The sequence below is a fragment of the Rhinichthys klamathensis genome, unplaced genomic scaffold, assembly GCF_029890125.1.
Source record: "Rhinichthys klamathensis goyatoka isolate OS25496 unplaced genomic scaffold, OSU_Roscu_1.1 h1tg000204l_1, whole genome shotgun sequence".
Lineage (NCBI taxonomy): Eukaryota > Metazoa > Chordata > Actinopteri > Cypriniformes > Leuciscidae > Rhinichthys > Rhinichthys klamathensis.
In genome coordinates this window covers 485,001-500,736 of record NW_026606729.1, presented here as the reverse complement: position 1 = coordinate 500,736, position 15,736 = coordinate 485,001, and the positions used below count along the sequence as shown (strand labels likewise).

General features: G+C 41.6%; 1 protein-coding gene across 1 annotated transcript in view; it reads left to right on the top strand.

Moving 5' to 3' along the window:
• The window catches only part of dnah9 (dynein, axonemal, heavy chain 9), a 121,408-nt gene that overhangs the window by 65,969 nt on the left and 39,703 nt on the right, over positions 1-15,736 (top strand). The window contains exons 55-56 of the mRNA XM_056263251.1: positions 6,344-6,548; positions 14,433-14,597. Of these exons, the coding sequence (XP_056119226.1) occupies positions 6,344-6,548; positions 14,433-14,597 (370 nt within the window). The remainder of the gene's footprint in view (positions 1-6,343; positions 6,549-14,432; positions 14,598-15,736) is intronic.

The window sequence follows — 15,736 nt, the reverse complement described above, 5'->3', positions numbered from 1 at the left end:
CGCTTTTCACAATACAGATTGCATCAAAGCAGCTTCACAGTGATAACATGAAAGTAGTACAACACAGTTCAATAATATTGTTGAATATTAAATGTCCCCAACTAAGCAAGCCAAAAGCAAGGCGACAGTGGCAAGGAACCAAAACTCCATCAGATTGGATGGAGAAAAAAACCTTGGGAGAACCCAGGCTAGTCAGGGGCCAGTTCTCCTCTGGCTAACAATCATAGGGTTTTAAAGAAGCTTTACAGTAAGTCCATATCAGAGAGTACCTGGAAAAAATACATTTAGTTAATCATGTAATATTTAGGGGATAACATATCGCCGGCGTTGAGTCGTCTCTTCACAGGCGTTGGTCTTCTCATCACAGGCGTTGAGTCGTCTCTTCACAGGCGTTGAGTCGTCTCTTCACAGGCGTTGGTCTTCTCATCACAGGCGTTGAGTCGTCTCTTCACAGGCGTTGGTCTTCTCATCACAGGCGTTGAGTCGTCTCTTCACAGGCGTTGGTCTTCTCATCACAGGCGTTGAGTCGTCTCTTCACAGGCGTTGAGTCGTCTCTTCACAGGCGTTGGTCTTCTCATCACAGGCGTTGAGTCGTCTCTTCACAGGCGTTGGTCTTCTCATCACAGGCGTTGAGTCGTCTCTTCACAGGCGTTGGTCTTCTCTTCACAGGCGTTGGTCTTCTCATCACAGGCGTTGAGTCGTCTCTTCACAGGCGTTGGTCTTCTCTTCACAGGCGTTGGTCTTCTCATCACAGGCGTTGAGTCGTCTCATCACAGGCGTTGAGTCGTCTCTTCACAGGCGTTGGTCTTCTCATCACAGGCGTTGAGTCGTCTCTTCACAGGCGTTGAGTCGTCTCTTCACAGGCGTTGGTCTTCTCATCACAGGCGTTGAGTCGTCTCATCACAGGCGTTGAGTCGTCTCTTCACAGGCGTTGGTCTTCTCATCACAGGCGTTGAGTCGTCTCTTCACAGGCGTTGAGTCGTCTCTTCACAGGCGTTGGTCTTCTCTTCACAGGCGTTGGTCTTCTCATCACAGGCGTTGAGTCGTCTCATCACAGGCGTTGAGTCGTCTCTTCACAGGCGTTGGTCTTCTCATCACAGGCGTTGAGTCGTCTCATCACAGGCGTTGAGTCGTCTCTTCACAGGCGTTGGTCTTCTCATCACAGGCGTTGAGTCGTCTCTTCACAGGCGTTGAGTCGTCTCTTCACAGGCGTTGGTCTTCTCATCACAGGCGTTGAGTCGTCTCATCACAGGCGTTGAGTCGTCTCTTCACAGGCGTTGGTCTTCTCATCACAGGCGTTGAGTCGTCTCTTCACAGGCGTTGAGTCGTCTCTTCACAGGCGTTGGTCTTCTCATCACAGGCGTTGAGTCGTCTCTTCACAGGCGTTGGTCTTCTCATCACAGGCGTTGAGTCGTCTCTTCACAGGCGTTGGTCTTCTCATCACAGGCGTTGAGTCGTCTCTTCACAGGCGTTGAGTCGTCTCTTCACAGGCGTTGGTCTTCTCATCACAGGCGTTGAGTCGTCTCTTCACAGGCGTTGGTCTTCTCATCACAGGCGTTGAGTCGTCTCATCACAGGCGTTGAGTCGTCTCTTCACAGGCGTTGGTCTTCTCATCACAGGCGTTGAGTCGTCTCTTCACAGGCGTTGAGTCGTCTCTTCACAGGCGTTGGTCTTCTCATCACAGGCGTTGAGTCGTCTCTTCACAGGCGTTGGTCTTCTCATCACAGGCGTTGAGTCGTCTCATCACAGGCGTTGAGTCGTCTCTTCACAGGCGTTGGTCTTCTCATCACAGGCGTTGAGTCGTCTCTTCACAGGCGTTGAGTCGTCTCTTCACAGGCGTTGGTCTTCTCATCACAGGCGTTGAGTCGTCTCTTCACAGGCGTTGGTCTTCTCATCACAGGCGTTGAGTCGTCTCTTCACAGGCGTTGAGTCGTCTCTTCACAGGCGTTGGTCTTCTCATCACAGGCGTTGAGTCGTCTCTTCACAGGCGTTGGTCTTCTCATCACAGGCGTTGAGTCGTCTCATCACAGGCGTTGAGTCGTCTCTTCACAGGCGTTGGTCTTCTCATCACAGGCGTTGAGTCGTCTCTTCACAGGCGTTGAGTCGTCTCTTCACAGGCGTTGGTCTTCTCATCACAGGCGTTGAGTCGTCTCTTCACAGGCGTTGGTCTTCTCATCACAGGCGTTGAGTCGTCTCATCACAGGCGTTGAGTCGTCTCTTCACAGGCGTTGGTCTTCTCATCACAGGCGTTGAGTCGTCTCTTCACAGGCGTTGAGTCGTCTCTTCACAGGCGTTGGTCTTCTCATCACAGGCGTTGAGTCGTCTCTTCACAGGCGTTGAGTCGTCTCTTCACAGGCGTTGAGTCGTCTCATCACAGGCGTTGGTCTTCTCATCACAGGCGTTGGTCTTCTCATCACAGGCGTTGAGTCGTCTCTTCACAGGCGTTGGTCTTCTCATCACAGGCGTTGAGTCGTCTCTTCACAGGCGTTGAGTCGTCTCTTCACAGGCGTTGGTCTTCTCATCACAGGCGTTGAGTCGTCTCTTCACAGGCGTTGAGTCGTCTCTTCACAGGCGTTGAGTCGTCTCTTCACAGGCGTTGGTCTTCTCATCACAGGCGTTGAGTCGTCTCTTCACAGGCGTTGAGTCGTCTCTTCACAGGCGTTGGTCTTCTCATCACAGGCGTTGAGTCGTCTCTTCACAGGCGTTGGTCTTCTCATCACAGGCGTTGAGTCGTCTCTTCACAGGCGTTGAGTCGTCTCATCACAGGCGTTGGTCTTCTCATCACAGGCGTTGAGTCGTCTCTTCACAGGCGTTGAGTCGTCTCTTCACAGGCGTTGGTCTTCTCATCACAGGCGTTGAGTCGTCTCTTCACAGGCGTTGAGTCGTCTCTTCACAGGCGTTGAGTCGTCTCATCACAGGCGTTGGTCTTCTCATCACAGGCGTTGGTCTTCTCATCACAGGCGTTGAGTCGTCTCTTCACAGGCGTTGGTCTTCTCATCACAGGCGTTGAGTCGTCTCTTCACAGGCGTTGAGTCGTCTCTTCACAGGCGTTGGTCTTCTCATCACAGGCGTTGAGTCGTCTCTTCACAGGCGTTGAGTCGTCTCTTCACAGGCGTTGAGTCGTCTCTTCACAGGCGTTGGTCTTCTCATCACAGGCGTTGAGTCGTCTCTTCACAGGCGTTGAGTCGTCTCTTCACAGGCGTTGGTCTTCTCATCACAGGCGTTGAGTCGTCTCTTCACAGGCGTTGGTCTTCTCATCACAGGCGTTGAGTCGTCTCTTCACAGGCGTTGAGTCGTCTCATCACAGGCGTTGGTCTTCTCATCACAGGCGTTGAGTCGTCTCTTCACAGGCGTTGAGTCGTCTCTTCACAGGCGTTGGTCTTCTCATCACAGGCGTTGAGGCATCCGAAATCCCCGTGAGAGGCAGGATACCAAACTGGAGCCTACGAACGCCATTTTTCTCGGGACAAGCGTCCCGAGATAACAGCAGAAAGGCAGATGGGAAATAATTAGCATAGCTGATGTTCATAATGATTTCCATTACACGGGAGTAGGTGTTAGAAAACCATAATCTCACAACTCTCCGTAACCCAAACTCTCCGCAACCCAACCGCAACCATACGGACCGACCCGTTTGTCTATAAGGCTGTCGAGCCCCACTGGTGCGTTAAGCAGTTTCAGTGGCAAACGGTTCCGTATGGCATAGCAGAGGACTAAAAGGTAAGCATTATGTGAATGCTTGACTAAAGAGACACGTCTTTAGTCTAGTTTTAAACTGTGTCAGCGAGTCAGAGCATCGGACCGTATCGGGAAGGCTATTCCAGAGTTTTGGAGCTAAATGCGAGAATGCCCTCCCTCCTTTCGTGGACTTCGATATCCTAGGAATGACCAGAAGCCTTGAATTTAGTGATCTTAGAGAACGCGGTGGATTGTAGGGCGAAAGAAGGTCCGTTAAGTACACAGGAGCTAAACCCTTAAGGGCTTTATAGGTCAGTAGTAGTACTTTGTAATTGATACGGAACTTAATAGGTAACCAGTGCAGAGATGATAAAATCGGTGTTATATGATCATATTTTCTTGACCTAGTAAGAACTCTAGCGGCTGCATTTTGCACTAACTGTAGCTTGTTTATTGAGGATGCAGGACAACCAGCTAATAAAGCATTACAGTAATCTAGTCTCGAGGTCATGAATGCATGAACTAACTTTTCTGCATCAGAAACAGATAGCATGTTACGTAATTTAGCAATGTTTCTAAGGTGGAAAAAGGCTGTTCTTGTAACAGATGAAATATGATTTTCGAAAGACAAGTTGCGGTCTAGTATAACACCCAGGTCTTTTACTGTAGTGGAAAAAGTAACAGGGCATCCTTCTATATTAAAGTCGTATTGTAAGAGGTTGTGTGTGTAGTTTTTTGGACCAATAAGTAATACCTCCGTTTTATCTGAATTTAATAGCAGGAAATTACGCGTCATCCAGCAATTTATATCTTTGAGACATTCTGTCAATTTAGATGAGGTAATGTTTTCATCTGGTCGTGATGAAATATATAATTGAGTGTCGTCAGCATAACAGTGGAAATTAATTCCATGTTTTCTTATAATATTACCAAGTGGCAGCATATATATTGAGAATAGCAGAGGGCCTAGCACCGATCCTTGCGGTACTCCGTAGTCTACTGACGTTAACTTTGATTTTCCCCCGTGTAAAGAGACAAAATGATAACGGTCAGATAAGTACGATCTAAACCAGCTTAATGCCTGTCCCTGAACACCAGTGTAGTTTTGTAGTCGATCCAAGAGTATTTTATGATCTATAGTGTCGAACGCGGCGCTAAGATCAAGTAGGACTAGTATTGAGATACAGCCTTGGTCAGAAGCTAAGAGTAGATCATTTGTAATTTTAACTAGCGCAGTTTCTGTACTATGATGCGGTCTGAATCCTGACTGGAATTTTTCATAGATATCATTTTCTTGCAAAAAAGAGCACAGTTGAGCGGATACAACTTTTTCTAGTATTTTGGACATAAATGGAAGATTTGAAATGGGTCTGTAATTTGCTAGGTTATTTGGATCTAGTTGTGGTTTCTTAATGAGAGGTTTTATTACTGCCAACACACGTAATAAAACAACGTTTTATTACGTGTGTGTGTGTGAGACACCTAACCCCAGCTGCTCCCGACGAGCTGGATGGCCTTGCATGGCTGCCGTCGCCCGTCGGTGTATGAGTGTGTGTGTGAGTGAGTGAGTGAGTGAGTGTGTGAGTGAGTGTGTGAGTGAGTGTGTGTGAATGGGTGAATGTGAGGCAAATGTAAAGCGCTTTGGTGGCCATTTGGTCTGTGAAAGCGCTATATAAATGCAGTCCATTTATTAGTCACTAAAGCACATACATCTGATTGGATAAAGCCAGGGCCGGATTCACAAAACATTCTTAAGAATAAACGTCTTCCTAACTGCCAATGTCTTATTCTCTAACTTAAGAAAAAAGATACGAATATTTAGTATTCCCTAAAAATCTTCTTAAGAATTTTCTTAACTTCTTTCTTAAGAAGATTTTTGTGAATCCGGCCCAGGTTCATAATTCTGGTTTGATATTGTGGACATATTACAGTTAAAGGTTTTTACAAAAGGGGTTTCTCTTTTTATCACTCCATAAATCAGATAATACTGTCAGCAGACACAAAACAAATACATTTCCACCATGTTTTTTAGGAATGAAATGTTGTATAAATCAGGCCAATGATCATAAGAGCAACCCTTCAGAATATAGATATGAATGAGTGTGTGTGTGTGTGTGTGTGTGTGTGTGTGTGTGTGTGTGTGTGTGTGTGTGTGTGTGTGTGTGTGTGTGTGTGTGTGTGTGTGTGTGAAGCTGCTGAAGTGGAGATTTATGACTCAAACTCACCGCCTGAAAAGATGTGGATTGAGTTTGCAATCACAGACGCTAAGAGAAAAAGTGCAATAAAAGAAACACTTAAATGTGTCTTTTGGATGATTTCTTTCCACTGGTCTGAAAGAAGAAGTGAAATAGAGCTGGAACTGAGCAGTGCGTGACAGATCACCCGTGCCTGTAGCGTCTCGCCTTAAAAGCTTTATTAGTGGTGCTGTTTAAAATGATTATTGTGTTGTTTATTCACGTCACGGCTGTCCAAACCTGTATGATGTTTTTTTGTGTGTGTTTTTTTAAACACAAAAGAGATATTGTGCTCCATATGTTTGAGTTTGACAGTGTCTAACTTTCTTCTTCTTTGATGTTGCATGAAAGAAAGAAAGTCCTCCAGATGTGGAACATCATTATGGCTCCTGCAGTGAATAATGAGCTAACTCGCGTTTAATCTGCTACAGCTACATAAAGATTGGCGACAAGGAGTGCGAGTACAACCCCAGTTTCCGGCTGATCCTTCACACGAAGCTGGCGAACCCTCACTACCAGCCGGAGCTGCAGGCTCAGTGTACGCTGGTGAACTTCACCGTGACCCGGGACGGGCTGGAGGACCAGCTCCTGGCAGCCGTGGTCAGCATGGAGAGACCGGACCTGGAGGAGCTCAAGGTGATCGCGCTCACAGCACAGCCTTAGCTCACACTAACATGAACATTAGCCCGTGATTTACTCTCCCTAACTCATCCTCGGTGTGTATGACACTCTTCTGTCAGACGAACACAGTCAGAGTAATGCGACGCACTGCTGATATTTACTCTACTTCTGACGTCATGAGTTGTGTAAGTTGCGCTTTAGGCGTAAGTAGAGACCGCGTATGTTCGTTTGTCCGGAAGCTAGAATTTTACTTTGTAACATGTTAAATGATAAATGATGCACTTTTATGATGGACAGATGCACTTTTATGATGGACAGATACACTTTTATGATGGACAGATGCACTTTTATGATGGACAGATACACTTTTATGATAGACAGATGCACTTTTATGATGGACAGATACACTTTTATGATGGACAGATGCACTTTTATGATGGACAGATACACTTTTATGATGGACAGATGCACTTTTATGATGGACAGATACACTTTTATGATAGACAGATGCACTTTTATGATGGACAGATACACTTTTATGATGGACAGATGCACTTTTATGATGGACAGATACACTTTTATGATAGACAGATGCACTTTTATGATGGACAGATGCACTTTTATGATGGACAGATGCACTTTTATGATGGATAGATGCACTTTTATGATGGACAGATGCACTTTTATGATGGACAGATGCACTTTTATGATGGACAGATACACTTTTATGATGGACAGATGCACTTTTATGATGGACAGATACACTTTTATGATAGACAGATGCACTTTTATGATGGACAGATGCACTTTTATGATGGACAGATGCACTTTTATGATGGACAGATACACTTTTATGATGGACAGATGCACTTTTATGATGGATAGATGCACTTTTATGATGGACAGATGCACTTTTATGATGGACAGATGCACTTTTATGATGGACAGATGCACTTTTATGATGGACAGATGCACTTTTATGATGGACAGATGCACTTTTATGATGGACAGATGCACTTTTATGATGAATAGATGCACTTTTATGATGGACAGATGCACTTTTATGATGGACAGATGCACTTTTATGATGGACAGATGCACTTTTATGATGAATAGATGCACTTTTATGATGGACAGATGCACTTTTATGATGGACAGATGCACTTTTATGATGGACAGATGCACTTTTATGATGGATAGATGCACTTTTATGATGGACAGATGCACTTTTATGATGGATAGATGCACTTTTATGATGGATAGATGCACTTTTATGATGGACAGATGCACTTTTATGACGGACAGATGCACTTTTATGATGGATAGATGCACTTTTATGATGGATAGATGCACTTTTATGATGGATAGATGCACTTTTATGATGGATAGATGCACTTTTATGATGGACAGATGCACTTTTATGATGGATAGATGCACTTTTATGATGGACAGATGCACTTTTATGATGGATAGATGCACTTTTATGATGGATAGATGCACTTTTATGATGGACAGATGCACTTTTATGACGGACAGATGCACTTTTATGATGGATAGATGCACTTTTATGATGGATAGATGCACTTTTATGATGGATAGATGCACTTTTATGATGGACAGATGCACTTTTATGATGGACAGATGCACTTTTATGATGGATAGATGCACTTTTATGATGGACAGATGCACTTTTATGATGGACAGATGCACTTTTATGATGGACAGATGCACTTTTATGATGGATAGATGCACTTTTATGATGGATAGATGCACTTTTATGATGGACAGATGCACTTTTATGACGGACAGATGCACTTTTATGATGGATAGATGCACTTTTATGATGGATAGATGCACTTTTATGATGGATAGATGCACTTTTATGATGGATAGATGCACTTTTATGATGGACAGATGCACTTTTATGATGGATAGATGCACTTTTATGATGGACAGATGCACTTTTATGACGGACAGATGCACTTTTATGATGGATAGATGCACTTTTATGATGGATAGATGCACTTTTATGATGGATAGATGCACTTTTATGATGGACAGATGCACTTTTATGATGGATAGATGCACTTTTATGATGGACAGATGCACTTTTATGATGGATAGATGCACTTTTATGATGGACAGATGCACTTTTATGATGGATAGATGCACTTTTATGATGGACAGATGCACTTTTTTGATGGATAGATGCACTTTTATGATGGACAGATGCACTATTATGATGGATAGATGCACTTTTATGATGGACAGATGCACTTTTATGATGGACAGATGCACTTTTATGATGGATAGATGCACTTTTATGATGGACAGATGCACTTTTATGATGGATAGATGCACTTTTATGATGGATAGATGCACTTTTATGATGGACAGATGCACTTTTATGATGGACAGATGCACTTTTATGATGGATAGATGCACTTTTATGATGGACAGATGCACTTTTATGATGGACAGATGCCCTTTTTATGATGGATAGATGCACTTTTATGATGGACAGATGCACTTTTATGATGGACAGATGCACTTTTATGATGGACAGATGCACTTTTATGATGGACAGATGCACTTTTATGATGGATAGATGCACTTTTATGATGGATAGATGCACTTTTATGATGGATAGATGCACTTTTATGATGGACAGATGCACTTTTATGATGGATAGATGCACTTTTATGATGGACAGATGCACTTTTATGATGGATAGATGCACTTTTATGATGGACAGATGCACTTTTATGATGGACAGATGCACTTTTATGATGGACAGATGCACTTTTATGATGGATAGATGCACTTTTATGATGGATAGATGCACTTTTATGATGGATAGATGCACTTTTATGATGGATAGATGCACTTTTATGATGGACAGATGCACTTTTATGATGGATAGATGCACTTTTATGATGGACAGATGCACTTTTATGATGGACAGATGCACTTTTATGATGGACAGATGCACTTTTATGATGGACAGATGCACTTTTATGATGGATAGATGCACTTTTATGATGGACAGATGCACTTTTATGATGGATAGATGCACTTTTATGATGGATAGATGCACTTTTATGATGGACAGATGCACTTTTATGACGGACAGATGCACTTTTATGATGGATAGATGCACTTTTATGATGGATAGATGCACTTTTATGATGGATAGATGCACTTTTATGATGGATAGATGCACTTTTATGATGGACAGATGCACTTTTATGATGGATAGATGCACTTTTATGATGGACAGATGCACTTTTATGATGGATAGATGCACTTTTATGATGGACAGATGCACTTTTATGATGGATAGATGCACTTTTATGATGGACAGATGCACTTTTATGACGGACAGATGCACTTTTATGATGGATAGATGCACTTTTATGATGGATAGATGCACTTTTATGATGGATAGATGCACTTTTATGATGGACAGATGCACTTTTATGATGGATAGATGCACTTTTATGATGGACAGATGCACTTTTATGATGGATAGATGCACTTTTATGATGGACAGATGCACTTTTATGATGGACAGATGCACTTTTTTGATGGATAGATGCACTTTTATGATGGACAGATGCACTTTTATGATGGATAGATGCACTTTTATGATGGACAGATGCACTTTTATGATGGACAGATGCACTTTTATGATGGATAGATGCACTTTTATGATGGACAGATGCACTTTTATGATGGATAGATGCACTTTTATGATGGATAGATGCACTTTTATGATGGACAGATGCACTTTTATGATGGACAGATGCACTTTTATGATGGATAGATGCACTTTTATGATGGACAGATGCACTTTTATGATGGACAGATGCCCTTTTTATGATGGATAGATGCACTTTTATGATGGACAGATGCACTTTTATGATGGACAGATGCACTTTTATGATGGACAGATGCACTTTTATGATGGACAGATGCACTTTTATGATGGATAGATGCACTTTTATGATGGATAGATGCACTTTTATGATGGATAGATGCACTTTTATGATGGACAGATGCACTTTTATGATGGATAGATGCACTTTTATGATGGACAGATGCACTTTTATGATGGATAGATGCACTTTTATGATGGACAGATGCACTTTTATGATGGACAGATGCACTTTTATGATGGACAGATGCACTTTTATGATGGATAGATGCACTTTTATGATGGATAGATGCACTTTTATGATGGATAGATGCACTTTTATGATGGATAGATGCACTTTTATGATGGACAGATGCACTTTTATGATGGATAGATGCACTTTTATGATGGACAGATGCACTTTTATGATGGATAGATGCACTTTTATGATGGACAGATGCACTTTTATGATGGATAGATGCACTTTTATGATGGACAGATGCACTTTTATGACGGACAGATGCACTTTTATGATGGATAGATGCACTTTTATGATGGATAGATGCACTTTTATGATGGATAGATGCACTTTTATGATGGATAGATGCACTTTTATGATGGACAGATGCACTTTTATGATGGATAGATGCACTTTTATGATGGACAGATGCACTTTTATGATGGATAGATGCACTTTTATGATGGACAGATGCACTTTTATGATGGATAGATGCACTTTTATGATGGACAGATGCACTTTTTTGATGGATAGATGCACTTTTATGATGGACAGATGCACTTTTATGATGGACAGATGCACTTTTTTGATGGATAGATGCACTTTTATGATGGACAGATGCACTTTTATGATGGACAGATGCACTTTTATGATGGATAGATGCACTTTTATGATGGACAGATGCACTTTTATGATGGATAGATGCACTTTTATGATGGATAGATGCACTTTTATGATGGACAGATGCACTTTTATGATGGATAGATGCACTTTTATGATGGATAGATGCACTTTTATGATGGATAGATGCACTTTTATGATGGACAGATGCACTTTTATGATGGACAGATGCACTTTTATGATGGATAGATGCACTTTTATGATGGACAGATGCACTTTTATGATGGATAGATGCACTTTTATGATGGATAGATGCACTTTTATGATGGATAGATGCACTTTTATGATGGATAGATGCACTTTTATGATGGACAGATGCACTTTTATGATTGACAGATGCACTTTTATGATGGATAGATGCACTTTTATGATGGACAGATGCACTTTTATGATGGACAGATGCCCTTTTTATGATGGATAGATGCACTTTTATGATGGACAGATGCACTTTTATGATGGACAGATGCCCTTTTTTATGATGGACAGATGCACTTTTATGATGGATAGATGCACTTTTATGATGGATAGATGCACTTTTATGATAGACAGATGCACTTTTATGATGGACAGATGCACTTTTATGATGGACAGATGCACTTTTATGATGGACAGATGCACTTTTATGATGGATAGATGCACTTTTATGATGGATAGATGCACTTTTATGATGGACAGATGCACTTTTATGATGGACAGATGCACTTTTATGATGGACAGATGCACTTTTATGATGGACAGATGCACTTTTATGATGGATAGATGCACTTTTATGATGGATAGATGCACTTTTATGATGGACAGATGCACTTTTATGATGGACAGATGCACTTTTATGATAGACAGATGCACTTTTATGATGGACAGATGCACTTTTATGATGGATAGATGCACTTTTATGATGGACAGATGCACTTTTATGATGGATAGATGCACTTTTATGATGGATAGATGCACTTTTATGATGGATAGATGCACTTTTATGATGGACAGATGCACTTTTATGATGGACAGATGCACTTTTATGATGGACAGATGCACTTTTATGATGGACAGATGCACTTTTATGATGGACAGATGCACTTTTATGATGGACAGATGCACTTTTATGATGGATAGATGCACTTTTATGATGGACAGATGCACTTTTATGATGGACAGATGCACTTTTATGATGGACTGATGCACTTTTATGATGGACAGATGCACTTTTATGATGGACTGATGCACTTTTATGATGGACAGATGCACTTTTATGATGGACAGATGCACTTTTATTTACTTCAAAACAGAAACGCCATTCACTGCCATTATAAAGCTTGGAAGAGCCAGGACATTTTTTAATATAACTCTGATTGTATTCGTCTGATAGAAGAGTGTCATACACACCTAGGATGAGGGCGAGTAAATCATGGGCTAATTTCATTTTTGGGTGAACTATCCCTTTAAGTAGGTGCTATATGACAGGTGATTGTGAGCTTAATTGGATTCATCAGTTTCTGAGGTCTAGATTGGCTGAAGTTCTGCAGGCGTATCAGAATATTTGATGACACTTGCTGTTTCCCAGAGAGCGCCTGTGTGATCTCACCTTTACTTTACAAAAGGTTAATTAGTGGTGCACTATTTTCACCTTCATGTATATAATTATCACACGGGTACCCTGAGAAATTTTGCTAATGACCAATGAGAGCTTCGACTATCGGTAACACATTTGCAAATGTATTATATTAGCATTAGTATATTAGCATAACATTACTGCAAGTAATTAGCTGTAATGGTCAAGCAAGCGTTTGTGCCACAGGCTCGAACTTCCCCATTAATCCTCTCACTTTCCCTAGAGGAAGCCTCTTTTATTTATTTTTTCAGCTTTACTTCGTTTCGCCCTCCTGAAATGTGTGTGTGAAGCTGAGGGTTTTTATTTGCGAACAAATTACACCAAACCAAAGAAGTGTTTTAATAACTGGAGTGAATGCGGTTATTTCGAGACATGTGCACCCTTTAGAATTGACATGATACTTAATGAAGCTTGATTAATTAGTGTTTCCAAGCTGAGATCCTAAGGATGGGGGAAATGCTGCCGAACTCTCTTATCGCCTTAATTAATATTGAAAGTTGTAGAAAGTGTGACAGTCCCTTAACGTGGAGTAAGATGAGTTATCGTTACACTCTGTCCAGTCTCTACTGGATTTTATAATTAGATCTTATGCAACCACACCACAGGGATGCTGCTTTTTATTTAGATGATTTTTAGAGGGTTTGTTCATATTCCCTTGCTTGTGTTTTACATCACGCAATGCCATTATTAATTGCGGTGAGTTTATGGTATCACAGCGTTCACATTGAGATCTGCGCATCTCAAGGCCATTAGATGAAGTAAATGCCCGTGTGACCCGGGAGAGACGCGTCGCTCTCACTAATGAGCAGGAGAACCAAACTCACTGTCTGTGGCTCTGGGTTTCTTCACAGTAAGGCTCTCAGCTGCTGGTTAATTGTTTGTTTTTCAGCTCCAGGGTAATTGGACACAAAGATGCCAGTGCAAATGTAATCATTAATGACTGACTCATTAGGAAGGGCTAGTTTCCCGAACCTGTTTTCCTCCTCTGTGATGAGCCGTCGCACGCCAAGGTCCAGATCTTTGACCCGAGCTCTTGTGATCGTTCTCTAGTGCTGTTGTTTGTAGAAGACCATAGAAACGCTCCGGTGGCCGCGGCGAGCGACGCTGTTATAGGTGTGTGTTGTGCAGATTGACCTCTTCAGGGATGTGTGGTGTCTTGACAGTCCAAAATGAGAGTTTGTGAGATGACGGTGTGTGTGTGTGTGATTTGCAGTCCAGGTCGTCGCTCGTTGCATTAGTTTCTCTATCAAACGTAAGGAATGGATCCATCAGCATTGACAGTCCCGTCACACTCGGGCGCTCGTGGTTTTTGATGTTTGGCGAGAGGAAGTCTGTTAATCCATGCAAAGACGACTGCATGTATTGATCTCTCAGATGCCCTCTGATGTGCCGGGCTCTGCTCGTGGCTCTTGTTTTCATCTCGCATGTCTTTCTGTGTCTTTTACTTTGTAGTCAAACCTCACAAAGCAGCAGAACGGCTTCAAAATCACTTTGAAAACTCTGGAGGACAACCTGCTCTCACGCCTGTCCTCGGCGTCCGGGAACTTCCTCGGGGACATCGAGCTGGTGGAGAACCTGGAGATCACCAAGAGAACAGCGGCTGAGATTGAAGTCAAGGTGTGTGTGTGTGTGTGTGTGTGTGTGTGCGCTTCACGACTGACACCACAGTAATGCTTGCAGTGGAAAGTGCCACAGTTTACAGTTTGATAGAAGCACAACAGTTTCAATAAGTGTATATATATATATCATTAAACACTTTACAATAAGTTTTCATTTGTTAAACTTGGTTAACATTAACAACTATAATTCTACAGCATTTAATAATATTAATATCAATCTCAACGTTTGCTGATCAGTGTTGGGAACGTTACTTTAAAAAAGTAATTAGTTATAGTTACTCACTACTTGTTCCAAAAAGTAACTGAGTTAGTAAATGAATTACTCTATAATAAAAGTAACTATAAGTTGCTATATGTCAAAAAATTTGGATTTTTTTTTAGCAGTTTTCACAAGTCAGTTGAAATGAGTAGAACAGACAGGTGTTTGTACGTAACTTTCGATATTTATTACACGTCGACAGACAGCAAGAGGTTTATCCTGCACCTCAAGTATTATCTTTGTAAGAAAAGTAAACAGTTAAACCGTATAAAGTGCATTTAACTCTAGCGAATTAAATCAAACTCTCTCAACCTGAGACAACTGGTCAAGTTAACAACCTGTACTTCCAAGTGTTTTGTTCACAACAAAAGTAAACTTTTAAACTACAAATTCTTAATTAAATAAATCAAACTCCCAATGTCAGACAACTGGTCTGGAAGACATTCTGTACTTCAAGTATTTTCTTCAAAAGTAAACAGTTAAATAATATAAAGTGTGTTTGCAGTAACTGTAGCAAATTAAATAAATCAAACAAACTCTAACAACCTGAGATAAATAGTCTGGAAGACATAGGCTGCTGTATTTCTTTATCTTCATTAAAAAAGTAAACAGTTTAACAAGATGGAGTGCTTTTAAAGATTGAACTTTAGCTCCTAGATATAGCTGTATCTATATATCTAGATCAAGCAGGGACACGTTTGTGTGCATTTTATTTTGTGATTTCACCGGAATGAATAGTCTCCGCAACGGCGATAGATTGAAGCGAGTGAAGACTGCGCGCGCCGCGAGCCACAAGAGCACAACTGTATCCATGACACTGATCGCAGCAGCACGAGCGCTCAGCTGGATCTCTAAAACAACAGATTTAAGCGCTAGAT